This window comes from Penicillium arizonense, assembly GCF_001773325.1.
Source record: "Penicillium arizonense strain CBS 141311 chromosome Unknown PENARI_contig005, whole genome shotgun sequence".
Classification (NCBI taxonomy): domain Eukaryota; kingdom Fungi; phylum Ascomycota; class Eurotiomycetes; order Eurotiales; family Aspergillaceae; genus Penicillium; species Penicillium arizonense.
Genome location: NW_019173282.1, coordinates 1,507,322 through 1,520,562, shown reverse-complemented (window position 1 = coordinate 1,520,562; position 13,241 = coordinate 1,507,322). Strand labels below are relative to the sequence as shown.

The window sequence follows — 13,241 nt, the reverse complement described above, 5'->3', positions numbered from 1 at the left end:
GCTAATATTGAGCATAGGAAGACGTTTAAAGGCAGTGAGGAAGGCTAAGGGGTATTACACAAAATATTAAGCGAATTTTCGAAAGTGCTATTATTAAGCAACCCTGACATTTAATTACAATATTATAGACCATAAAATGGTGGTGCTATATACTATACAAGTGATATATATATTTTGAGAGGGGACCCGAAAAAGTGGAGTGGGAACATTTGGTAGGGGATGTATTATCTCCGCCCCGAGCTCACGCCTCTATGGCCGCTAAACCATAACATCAGAAAAGGGTCGAGACACGGCTAAATCCCGATCTAGCATAAATAGATTGATCAATGATCCGCTAGGATCGTGAGGCGCCAAAGGGAGATATAACAGCAAAGGTATCCGGAGTGGCTAAATTCGCTGAACAAGTTGAGAGCCACGATATTAGCAGCTATATCGAAGGACCATATGGTCTAATGCTTGGTTTTTTAACTTAAGAAATCAAGAGATCAGCAGATATCAGGGAATGATTCTACAGCACTATCATTTCAGAAGAAGATATAGAACATCCCGTCGCTAAGAACGGGGTGAATCCTTAATTCCGGAGCAACTAATCATATCTACAATGACAAACGTAGATTCATTGAATATAAAGATCACCTAAGGACCGTAGCAACCGGCAACAGTTCAACCTCTATCATCGGCAGAGGGACGGCTCGGTTAACCAGCCGAAACCCAGAAACAGACGGATCGAGGGTGATCACTCTCACTAGGGTGCTATAAGCTCCAGGTTTACATACCAGCCTCGTCTCGTACGGAAAACCGAAGAAGAAGGGAGTGAGTTAGTGCTAGGACACAGACGTGCTGCCAGACCGAGATAATATCCCAATTATCAGCATGACACAATAGGAGATAGATCTCTAGGTGTTCGATAGACCTCACGAACCAGGCAGAACGCTATATATGCGGCCAGCAGCGGCAGACGCAGCCGCAGCTATAGCAGCGCCAGCATCCACGGAAATCGCCAATTCTTTCTTTGATTTTTCCCCTCTTGTCTTATGCATGTGAACGGACGCCCTTGCTACTACCTAGAATATAACCGTGTGGTGGCGCCGACGAAATGCCTATCAGGCATTTTAGTTTATAAATATATATAATTATTGTCTTTTAAATCACCAGTGCTTTTTCACTCTCCAATTTGTCCGTTCCTCACAAACCTGCTTTTATCGTTAGTTTGGCATGTGCGGTGCCCAAAGAATAGGACAACCTTTTCGAATTAGTAAGTTAGGTGACGTTCGATGATAATGTCGGCACTAACAATCTCTTTAGACTACGATTTGGATCTAGACCTTGAGTCAATCTAGAGAGGTTTATAGACCAGGAACAGAATAGCGAGACTCTGTATCCCGCGGGAGTAAACATGGCGGTGGATTAGCTGGTAAGGGACTATGTGAGAGATCTGCTAATGCTATGAGGGCTGAATGCCTCTGGCTGTCCAACTGTCAGGGGCGGGAGGGATATCTTAACGAACACGTATGCCCAAATAGCTAGAGGATAGAAGAGACAGGGAGGTTTGCCTCCCGCTACCGAGCCGAATGCATCAAAGCGCAACGCTAACGAATGTGCTGGATCAGGAGAGACTACTATCTGCACAGTGAAGTCGTATATGAAACTAGGGAAAAGATGGTATGATTGAGAGTGGCGTTAGGATTGTTGACCTTTCTGGGGTACAATTTTTGTAGAGGCAGAAAAAGAGATATTGGGCATAATAATTTTGAAGCGTCGTTCCGCTCCTCTAATTTAGTAACTAGGTGATAATTGGTAGATAGAGAGTCCCACAATGGGGCGCGGTGTCAATTTGGGATCTATAAGTAATCAGCCAGCACACTCGGCGGTATTCGCCCTCACACGTTGAGGATATTTGCGCAACAGCCGACTACTGTTCGCGAAAACGACCGTGTAGTATGTTATCGAGGGCGGGAAAGTCACTTAAAGGTACTAGGAAATCAAGTTGGTCGACTACCCGAGGGCCGTGGAAAGAAGGAGGTGAGCGAGCAAGCAGCTTGCCCATTCTCCGTTTGTATCCGACAGTGATTGATCAAGGAGCGCAGAATCTAGAACAGACTGTCGCAACGAGAAAACCGTGTGCATCCACATAGACCCCACTGCTAAAAAAAAAAAATGAACAAGAGGATCTGATTCTTGAGTTTTAAATAGGCCAGAAGGTTAGAGAGAGCAATCGAACCGAAGCGGCGAGCGAGAACCATAAATAGAAGAGCCTCGACCCAGATACCCATTCTCCACTCGCATCAATTGATCCTAACTCCGCTTCTCCTGTTGGATCTATCAGGCCCCAAATTATTGACACGCCTGATTCGGATTCGCCCTTGAGTTTAACGATGCAACATACAATGGCGGATGATCTGTCTTCTTATGAACATCAACAGTTCTGGATCCCCATTGATCCGATGATCACAATGCCTATGTTGGGAAACGATGGTCAGGGAGCTCAGCCGAGCTTCGCATCGCTGCACTGTGCCTGCAACAGCACCATGGCCCCCTACAACCGTCCCGAAAAAGGTATAGGAATGTTAGCGGAGACGAGTTCCTCACCACCGCTCTATCACCCGAATCATAATCAACCCTAGACGCATCATGCTTCTCACTCCTATCCAGTACCCGACCACACCTCCCGAACATGCTCCAGTCAAAACAAGCTCCTTAGCCCCAGGTATGTAGTCAACCTCCGTACCAGTTTGCGATACTCACATTTAGCCCTCGCCTAGTTCACCACGTCAGTCCGTCACAAGTCCCCAAACCAACTGCAATTTCTCTCATTCAGCGAGTTGCGTCAAAAGTCTCCCTGCATCAACCATAGAAGCAGTCATGCCGAGGCGATTTATCCAATCGCATCTGAGCGGTTATTCATCTCCCACACGTGATCCCCTCCAGTCAGCGACACTAGCAACCGCACCACCAGATCCATCGATGGGAGAGCGTGATCTGACGACCAAATTCGGTGCCGCTAAAGCGGATATCACACGTCGTCTGGGGATCGTGCTCGATGCGATGCGAAATGCAGGTTTTCAAGACTTCGACGCGATGGTAGTGGCGTACTATACTGCGCAGTTCGAGAGGAGCAGCTTCCCTGCCCTGTTACAATGCGCCAGCCGCAGTCGCCGCCTGAAGCCGATGCTGCAGGAGCTGCAAGACAGCAGCCGACAATGGCCGCGGTGGGAGTCTCGAGGCCTCAACGAGAGTATATCCGCAGGAACAGGTGAGTTCTGGGTTCCCCGCGACATATATTTATACGGTCCAGCATAGTAACACATCGATTTCACGTTATAGCATTACTTTGCGTGGAAGAAATGGACCTACTGAATAAGAGAAAAGAACTACACCTCGATCAAAGTGAGCCTGCGAGTCTCATTAATGCATTGGAGTCGCATTACGAATGAAGAACATTCTGGACCATATCCAAAATAGACAAGGCCGGATCATTATGACGATTTCGAATGGAGATCCTCAGATATAGCCTAAGCAATATGAGAACGATATCAAGTCGAGACCGTTGAGCGGTCTGCTGACTTCTCCACCTCTGCATTCGGTAGAGGGTCATGAGACGTGATAAACCTAGATAACCTTAATTATTAAGTTTCGTGGCTTGATATCCGGATTTTAAGGGTCAGGAGATTTTTCAAGTGCTTAAGTTGACGTCAGAATCTCCACCTGGCGGGGCCATCACGGAACCTTAGAACATCTAACCAGCCGTGGCAGAAACACTGCAGAAAATACTGGAACAGAGACAACTTTCGCTATAAGCCGAGTTAAGATCATCCTGTAGTCATCGACACTAGGTGCAGCCCTGTGCTGTGATGGCTGACCAATCGCAACCTCCTTCGTACCTAGAGACTGTCATTTATTCTCCTTGATGAAATGGTCGAGGCCATTGCATGTGTTGGGATCTTCAGTGTCTTTAGTGCAATCTTCGCACTCAAAGTCGTGATTACGAGGGTCTAAATAGGGCAGAACAGTCAAAGAAATTGTAAGCGCAACGTACGCAGTCGGGTGTTTACTAGAATGATAGAATATTTGATTGTTGAGCCTATTTTGTTTGGAACTTGAAATCCATTTTGTCGATAATAAAGCCAAACGTTCTGACATCACTAGAGCATCACTTACACTCCCTATGCATGTTTAAGTAATTCCTTTGAAATCTCTAGATTTCTCTCGGCTAGGGCCATTCCGGCCATCTGCAGGAGGTACCTCGTCCCAGAATTCTTTCATAAAGAATGTCTCCTTCTCGAAATAGGCTGCTTTCTTTTCCCCGCACACACCCCTAAGGGGGCCGGGAGCACGCACGAGGCAAGCAGCTTGGCCAATCAGGCGACGAGTAATTCGAGTGAGGGCTCGCTCGTTCATGTACTGGGGTATTGTGACACTGTGGTGGAATAGTGCTTCGAATTGCTGGGTACGATGTACAGCGCGGGCAGACTGTCGCTGGTTCCGCCGTTGCGTGACGTTCGATACTTGCTTTTCCTTAGCAGATGTATATGCTCGCAGTCGTCCTCGTTTCCGCGTTGGAAAAGCTGACGGTGGTGTCATGAAAAGCAAGTGCAAGCATGCTCGAAGCTATAGTCCGTGACGGGAAGGGCCTCCTTCAAGTGATATGAATAGGGGCCCAGAAAACCCCAGTCAGCATATGAATCGGATCTATCATAATTTCGTAGATAGGAGCGCTGATATTCCAAGAGGCTTAGTTTTTACACGAAAATCAGAAAGAGTTCAGTTTTGACCAAGAAATTCGGGAGGGTTTAGTGCATGCTTAAATAAGCACTTTGGCCTTGAAAATGATCGGATTCAACGGACCATAAGTCCATTGCTATTTTATTTAAGAAAGTGTGGATTGAATAGTCGGAAAGCCGGGGCATTGTCTCTTGAGTACAGTGCAACCTCCAGGCACATTAACTATGTAGCTAGTTGGCTCAAATGCTATTTATTGAACGACATATATGGTGTCGGTTGTGTGGCATTCAGTAAATATATTGCTAGTTAGGTTACCGCCCTCCAGATGATAAGGCTTTAACGGAACCTCAAATCGAATCGAGTAAGGCAAAAGTTCGATTCGACTCAGGCGGAGCAATTTCCGGGCTTAGCTAGTGTAAAGACCCGCCGTCGCTATTACGCAGAAATTATACACTTCTTGATAGTTATCTCGCGATTACATAGCTCATATTAATTTGTAGGCTTTTCGGCACCTAGAACGACTCATTTGATCTTCTTCCAGCCTATGGCAACATCTTGCGCCAGAAGACTTCATACACATTTATTATCCCTATCGGCTTCCATAGGCATAGCCCCCGCCGGCTCAAACTAGATAGCCATATCCAACATAAGCGCTTTGCGGTCGCTACCGATAACCGGCATCTAGTTAGACTCTTCTATCTAAATATAATACGGAACTTTGCATTATCGGAAGGATCTTGCCTATTTGTATATTTTCGAAGTCGAAGGATATAAGACGCTCTTTATGATACTTTTGCAGCCTTACGAAAGGGCCTACCGCAATTCTCACCTAATCATTAAGCCTATACCTACGGAGGTAGTAGGAGGGAACCACAGTCAACACCCGTAAGTAGGTCTTCCACGTATCATAATCGGCAAAGTCCAAAATCCTATCGTATAGCTCCGACGGGAGAATTCCTTCCGATTTAGATGCTACGTAGCGGCTCGCGGCGATTTCGAAGAAGTTAATAAGCGCCGCGAGCCCGGGGAACTAGCTTTATAGCCTTTAGATTGTCCCCGTGTAGTTCGAGTTTATAATAAGTTCACCGCGCCGATACTAAACCTTTATACTAGGCTTTAGCTCTAGTCGCTAGCGTGGATATATACTCACAAAATAATCTACTCGTAGAGGCGAGAGATCGAGAGCACTACTAACTATAATAAATTGCCCCACCTCAACATTAAATAAGACTTCTACAAAGGCGACTTTAAAGAGGGATAAGATAACGATCTAAAATTTAGTGCGTCCCTACTCAACCCCCTAGGTAACGGCCTTCGTGATAGACTCACCGTCAATCACTAGTGTAAGACTAATAACCACGTCCTTAAGCTAGTATATCGTCTCTATAGGCGACGCTTCTAGAGGCTCGCCTAGTTAATAGGATAGGGAGCCGAACTCTAGTAACGGAGCGCTATCGCTAGTCCACACTTCGTTAAGCTATCTAGGTTATAAGCAGAGGTGACGTGTGCTTAGGGGTTATATCTTATATAATATATTGTATTATATAAGCGACGGTGAGGTGTAAGAAGGTTATAATAATAAGGTAAGGGTCTTTGATAGTATCACTTGATAGTCAAGAAAAATAAAAGTAGATGATGGTTCTAATCACTTAGGACCCTTTCTCAAGGTCCTATATATAGCTAATTAGCTTACCTAATAGAACGACGTGGAATCGTGAGGTTCTATAAGGTATTTCAAATCATAGGTCATAAGATCACTAGTGTAATGATCTGTAAAGAAAGGGGTTCTAGTATTTGCAGGATAGAGCCTGTCAACTAGGTAAGACGAAGATGCCTGGGAAGCAAGTAGTATATTGGAGGAATACAGAGACTGATTCTTGGAGAACCTCTGGGTTCTTGTGAGACCACGCAGTCTCTAGGTTTAGGTAGGTAAGCGAGGTAGATGGCCCAGTTATGCGTGTAGTACAATAGGGTGTATTGTATGAAGAGACTGAACGCTGGTCCTTCCTAGGACCAGCGAGAAATGCTTATATACACGACTGGCCTATTCGTGGGCGGTGAGGTCCTAGATCATCCTTTCACGTACGTCCTGAGGCATCTATCTATGCCTTAGGCGTCATTGACCTCCTTAGTTAGGTAGTGGTCCTGACATTATCCCCCTCCTTAGAGACCACGTCCCTAGGGTCTTGTAGTGGAATGGGTCATTCCTATCGGCCGCGTTGGTCCATTAAAACCATGTAAGGCAAAAACCTCTATTCTTGGGAGGGAAATCCCCGTATAGGAAAAGGTATCCAACGTTAACTGGGTTATTCCCGTATGAAGTGGCACATCCACGTGGTAGTGGAAATGTGTAGGAAGCATGTGATTGGTGTAATAGGAAGGGTCGTTCCGATAAGCTTTTATGGGGTATTTCGGTAGGGCTGAGTAGTAGATCGAATGTTTGCTTATTAATAGTAATTGCTATTAGACTTGCTACCTATAAAAGGACCCTTTTTATGCTTTATGATTCTTCCTCTTCTTTCTCCCTAACCGATACGCTTATAACCATAGTAAGTGTCCCTTTTCTCACTATTTCCTAAGATACTATATTATCGACTAAGGCGTCTAAGATGCTGGAGGTACTCAGTTCTGAGATATCTTAACGCGTTTTGGATGCTTAGTTCTAAGGCTTCTAAGGTATCTCATTTATCCCCTTCCTTAGGGAGATTGTCCCTAATCTTTGATATTTGCTGACTGCCCTATTCTAGAATATGCCGTATATCCGTTTCGCCTCGTCCGATAAGGAGGACTTCCTTCGCGACTCTACGCGACAACGTTGTGGCGCCTCCTAATAGGCCTAGCCCGACAATACTAACCGGCAATCTTATAGCCCTATCCCGTAGGCCTAGCCCGAGAATAATAATCGGCAATCCTATGGCCCTATCTAGTAGGCCTAGCCCGGGAACAATGATAATACCTCCCCTCCGGGTACTCGCTAGGTAGGGTCTTTTTTAAATGTGTTATACCGTGAGCGTCGGTCTAGGTAGATATCTATTGGTGGTGACCGTGAGCGGAACCGGGCGACTGCCCTAGTTCCGACGAACGTTGCCACTGGTAGATCGCCTGAACTACCTATTCGTGAACGCACTCGCGTGTCGATACCCCCTACCTAAGCTTCCGGAGGTCCGTCTACCCCACGTCGCCCCCTGGTGAATTCTAACCCGACGACTCCGGCTATCGATAGGAAGCGCGATTAACGTCCTTAGTTTAATACTAAGACGCGCGCTACTAAGTGTATCTCCTACACCGGTATGGGTAGGGAGTATATATGGTTGGAGGACTTATAAGGGAAGGCTCTGCTAAGGTGCGACGATTGCACTAACCGTAATAGGAAGTGTAAGGACGTTCCTCACGACCGGGAAGTTATAGACCGCTACGTCACTGCGTTAGCTAATAACTCCCCTGCTACGGGTGTCGCCCCTACTTCGGGACCCCGTTTCCAATTCCTTCGAGCCGTATAGTAGTATACTACTACTATTAATAAGGCTATAAAGAAGGATGGCAATAGTAGGCTAATAGCCCTAGTTGATCGTCCTAAGGATTCTCGCCGCTGGACCGGATCGCCTCGCACTATAGAGGCTGTAATCCGCGACCGACGGAGTCCTAGCCCTTAGCGTCTATCTGATAACCGACGGACTGACCTAGTTAGTTCTTCTGGTTTATAGCCTCGTTAACGTACCTCTGGTACTATGGCTCGTGGATTCCGGCCTAACCGCGGTAATTCCTAGTCTAATGTTCGGGTTGTTATCCCTTCTCGGTCGACTGCCCTAGTTCGCGATAGCTCTTTGGAGGAACCCCCCCGCTAAAGCACCTTTAAACGTGTCTTTGGAAAGAAGAGATAGACTATCGACTAGGTTATTTTCTCACTGTCTCCCTAGTTTCTTGTTTCTTGGATATCGGATATATTTTTCTTTTGTCTTTCCTTTGTTTTCCTTTTGTCTTTCTTTAGCCGTATTATGCTGGTGGGTAATGTGAGGAGATAATTTTTCGGCTAAAAGAAATGGGAGCACGTGATCTCCTAGTTCTTTTTGGAATGACGGCCCCTTTTCCTTGTAGGTTTCGATTCGTAGACGTCTAATGCGATAGTGTCCTATACTATAGCTGGGTCTTCCTATGTATAGTCGTGATTAGGGTATCCTTCCTATTTCATAAGGTATTGCCTTGGTGGAGTGCCACGATAGGCTCTAATCTCCTTAATCTTATATTCTAGCTAGTCTTCTACTAGAACTGGCCTAGGTAGGTCGTCCTTCTTAGGATCGCCGCGGAATTTCTTAATAAGAGATATATAGAAGATAGGGTGAATTAACCGATATAACGGGGGTAGTTAGATACGGTATGCCTATTTACCGATCTTATCCGCTACCTAAAATGGTCCGATGTATTTGGTATCCAATTTCGTTAAAACCCGGTGCGAAGTAATATGCTTGGCACGTAGTAAGACCTATTCGTTAATGCTAAATAATATATTAATGTGATTTTTATTATAATAGCGTTTTATGTCCTCCTTGGACTAGGTCAGTTTCTTCTGTATAAAAGACCTCCTCTCTTTGAGATCCTTTACCCGTGCTGCTGTATCCTTATGATACTCCTTTGGATAGACGTCTACGCTAATCCTTAGATTAGGTTTGAACCCCTAGAATGCCTCGTACGGCGAGATTCTAGTCGCGCTATACCTTAATTGGTTATAGTATATCTGCGCTAGAGAAAGGTAATTGGCCTAGTCGTCCTAGTCCTAATTAACGTATAACCGGAGGTAATACTCTAGTGTCTGATTCTGCCGTTCCGTCTGCCCGTCTGTCTATAGATAGAATACGGTAGATAACCTCCGGTCTATCCGTAGCAATGTATAGAATGAGGACTAAAAGTCGCTCGTGAATAAACTGCCCCTATCGCTAACTAGGTTCTCTAGTATGCCTAAAATTGGTAGCACCCTAGAGAGCTATAGCTAGGGGAGTTCTTGTGTATTAATATCCTTAGTGTATAGAAGATATAATGCGTACTTTGTGTATAGATCGACCACCACTAATACTACGTTATATACCCTACCCTCCTATTTTGAGGGCGGCATACTAGTAATAAAATCTAAACTGACCTATTCCGCTAGCCGGGATGGTACTAGTATAGGGTACAAAAGCCTATACGGCTTATGCCGCCTAGTTAAGTTCCTTTGATAGGCCACGTATTCTTAGACGTATGCTTAGACGAAGCTTTTTATATTGTGCTAGTAAAATCGCTGGCTAATAGCTTCCTACGTCCTTTTCTCTCGATAATGGCCCCCTTACGGATTATTATGGTGCACTTTTATGATCTCCTACCGTAAGGCTAGGTTATTCGGCACGTAGACTCGGTGACCGTGGCGTAATAGCCTATCGTCCGTCTTCGTCTAACCTATGCCCTCTAGTCTAACTAGGTCATTTCCCTACGCCTACCCCTATATCTTACTAAGTTTATTAACGCTCACGGGATCTATCGCTTACGTATATCTAATAAGCTTAATAAGAGAGGGGCGTAGGGGGTCTAGGTATGCCGTTATTCCGTCTATAGCCTTTATTGCTAGCAAACGGGGCGTTCGACTACTCGAGTCACCCTAGTCCTCTCGACCTTGACCATACTACGCCTATTCTCGCGGCTAGAGGTCTTCGGCTAATAGTCTTCCTACACAATAGACTAGGCTAGTTCGTAAGGGGCCTACGCGGGTCGTTACCCGGCGTAGGCGTGGTAATAGAACACTTTCTATCCTACCTACCATGATTCTACTAATTAATAGTATCTCGTTAGGGTCTACTAACCCGTAACTCTAACGGATCTTCTGCTATAGCGTTGGTAGTATAGAATTATCGGCCGTCTCGCCTTCCTTAGGCATATAATCTGGACGCCGACTAGGCATGTCCGCTAGATTCTTCTTACCGGCCTTATATTCGATAACGAAGTTGAATGCCGTAAGGTATTTAGACTATCTAGCTTGCCGCCTACTTAATGCCTTCGTAGTCATAAAGTAGCGTAGGTTAGCATAGTCTATTAGGACTCTTATAGGAAACTTGCTACCCTCTAGGTAGTGACGCCACTGTTTGAAAGACTCCACAATAGCTAATAGCTCCGAGTCGTACGTCTTATATCGGGTCTCCGGCCCGATTATCTTCCTAGACTAGTAAGCGATAGGGTGCTAGCCACTATCCTTGAATAACTAGCTTAGTATACTTCCTAGACCGAAACCTGATGCGTCGCACTCGACCAATAGGGGTAGTTCGGGATTAAAGTGTCGTAGGAATAGCTTATTCATAAAAGCCTACTTTAGCCGTTTGAAGGCTCTCTGTGCCTCCGGCGTCTATTAGAACCCGTCCTTTCTTCGGTTAGCCTTTCTTGCCGTCCTACTATACGTGGTAGCCAAGATAGGAATATAAATAGTCGAGAATCCTTCGATAAAGTGGCGATAAAACCCGGTATATCCGATAAATTGTTATATATCGAACGTATATTCCGGAATAGGCTATTCCTATATAGCCCTAATGCGTTCGTCTTCTATTTTCACTCCCTTTAGAGTGATCACGAATCTAAGGAACGTGACCGAATTAGTATAGAAGCGGCACTTGCTACGCTTCGCGTATAGTCCGTAGGTTCTTAACCGTTAGAAAACCTCTCTTACGTGCTCGATATAGTCTATCTTATTTTAGGAGAATATTAGGATATTATCTAAATAGACGACACAATACTAGTTAAGGAGATCGTAGAGCGCACGATTAATATACGCCTAGAAGGTAGCTAGGGCATTCGCTAGCCTAAATAGTATAACCGTGTATTCAAAATGGCTATACCGAGTGCGAAAGGCTGTTTTCTATTCGTCTCCTTTTCGAATTCGGAGCCTATGGTAGGCGTCTCGGAGATCTAACTAGGTAAAGATCCTAGCACCCGATAGTCGATCTATTATCTCGCTTACTAGCGGCAATAGGTAGCGATTCTTAATAGTGATGTTATTGAGGCCTTGGTAGTCAATATATAATCGTAACGACCCGTCTTTCTTCTTAATAAAAATGATCGGCGCGCCTATAGGACTTTGGGACGGTCGGATCTATTCTTTCGCTAGTATATCGTTGATATAATTTCTTAACACCCCTAGTTTATTCGGAGAGAGTGGGTAAATTGGCTGATAGGGTGGTTAAGTACCTTCTTGTAAATCGATAGCGTGATTGAGATACGACGACTAGGGTAGTTTGCTCGTATCTTCTTCGTTAAAAATGTCTTTAAAGTCCCTATATAGCTCCGGAATAGTCTCGCCGCTATCAATTATAGCGTGAAAGAAGGAAACTAGCCCCTCTTTATCCGATAGGCGTGGATATACGGCTATAATAAATGCTCTAAGCGCGGCCTCGTTATAATAAGCTATAGCCGATACTCTTAGGTCTCGCGCGGGCTTATTGCCATAGTAATTCCACGTGTTCTCCTTATAATTAATATTGGGGTTGACCGAACTAAGCTAGTCGTATCTAAGGATTATATCGTAGCCTTGGATATCGATCGCTTCGCACGTAATAGGGTCTTCTCTAACGATCCTAGCACTATTAGTTATCTCGAGGGTTATCTTATATGCCCTAAATGACCGTACTGTCTATTTATTGATAGCCTAGACCGTCCGCGGTATAGCTTAGCTATCCGGGAGGTACTATTTAGCCTATCTTTAACTCACGAAGCTTATCTCGGCTCCGCTATTAACGAGAATAGTAATAGGAATAGCCCTATCAGCGAGGTTGATAACCGCTTAGTAGATAAATGCCTTCGTCCCCTCTTCTCTCGTCTCGGTGGCCTCTAGTGTAATCGCGGCGAAATTCACTAGGGCTTCCTATTTTTCGGCACTTCAACGGTAGCCGCTTTGATGCCTATTTTCTTCTTAGGGTAGGACTAAGAGAGGTGGCCCGTTTCGCTATAGGTATAGTAAGCACTATCTAGCGCCTTTCTCTTCTTAACTAGGTTAGTCGAGGGGGACTATAACGTTTCATCGGTTTTTCGACCGAAAAACGGTCTCCCGCGACCCCGGCCCCTTCCTTAGTAGGAGCTATTACGGCTAGCGGCGTGGTACTAGGGTCGCTCGCTACGATCTAGTAAGCTCTTATTCTTTTCCCCGTCCTAGCGCCGGTTCGATAGGGTCTGTCGGCGACTAGGAATATTGTTCTCGATAGTAGTGAGGTGATCGATATACTCCGTTAGGTCTAATTTCCGTTAGATATCGAATTGCTCCCTTCTTTCCTTGATAATAGGTAGCACGGAGTTACGTAGGCGAGTGTATATCTATATATTACCTATCCGTTCTTCCTCTCTTATTTGACCTTGGTATTAGATTAATCGGGCGGCGTACTTACGGACAGACTTAGTTTCCTTCTAAGCCGCGAGGTCGAATTACTCCGATATAGCCTCTTATAGGTTTTTATGTTTATTGATCAATCCAATAGCCTAGGTTTTTATTTCCTTAAAATAAGGGGTATCGTGAG

At 45.1% G+C, this 13,241-nt stretch overlaps 2 protein-coding genes across 2 annotated transcripts; one reads left to right on the top strand and one right to left on the bottom strand.

Moving 5' to 3' along the window:
* Positions 1–2,453: 2,453 nt before the first annotated feature.
* Positions 2,454–3,434, top strand: PENARI_c005G04547 (uncharacterized protein; the record flags this gene model as incomplete). Its single annotated transcript, XM_022629717.1, has 4 exons — positions 2,454–2,566; positions 2,625–2,707; positions 2,819–3,253; positions 3,325–3,434. 4 exons carry the CDS (start codon positions 2,454–2,456, stop codon positions 3,432–3,434), a joined length of 741 nt encoding a protein of 246 aa, XP_022490314.1.
* A 739-nt stretch (positions 3,435–4,173) lies between these two features.
* On the bottom strand, positions 4,174–4,581 carry PENARI_c005G07782 (uncharacterized protein; the record flags this gene model as incomplete). The annotated part of the gene is made up of 1 exon (XM_022629873.1): positions 4,174–4,581. One exon carries the CDS (start codon positions 4,579–4,581, stop codon positions 4,174–4,176), a length of 408 nt encoding a protein of 135 aa, XP_022490402.1.
* Between the last annotated feature and the right edge of the window lie 8,660 nt (positions 4,582–13,241).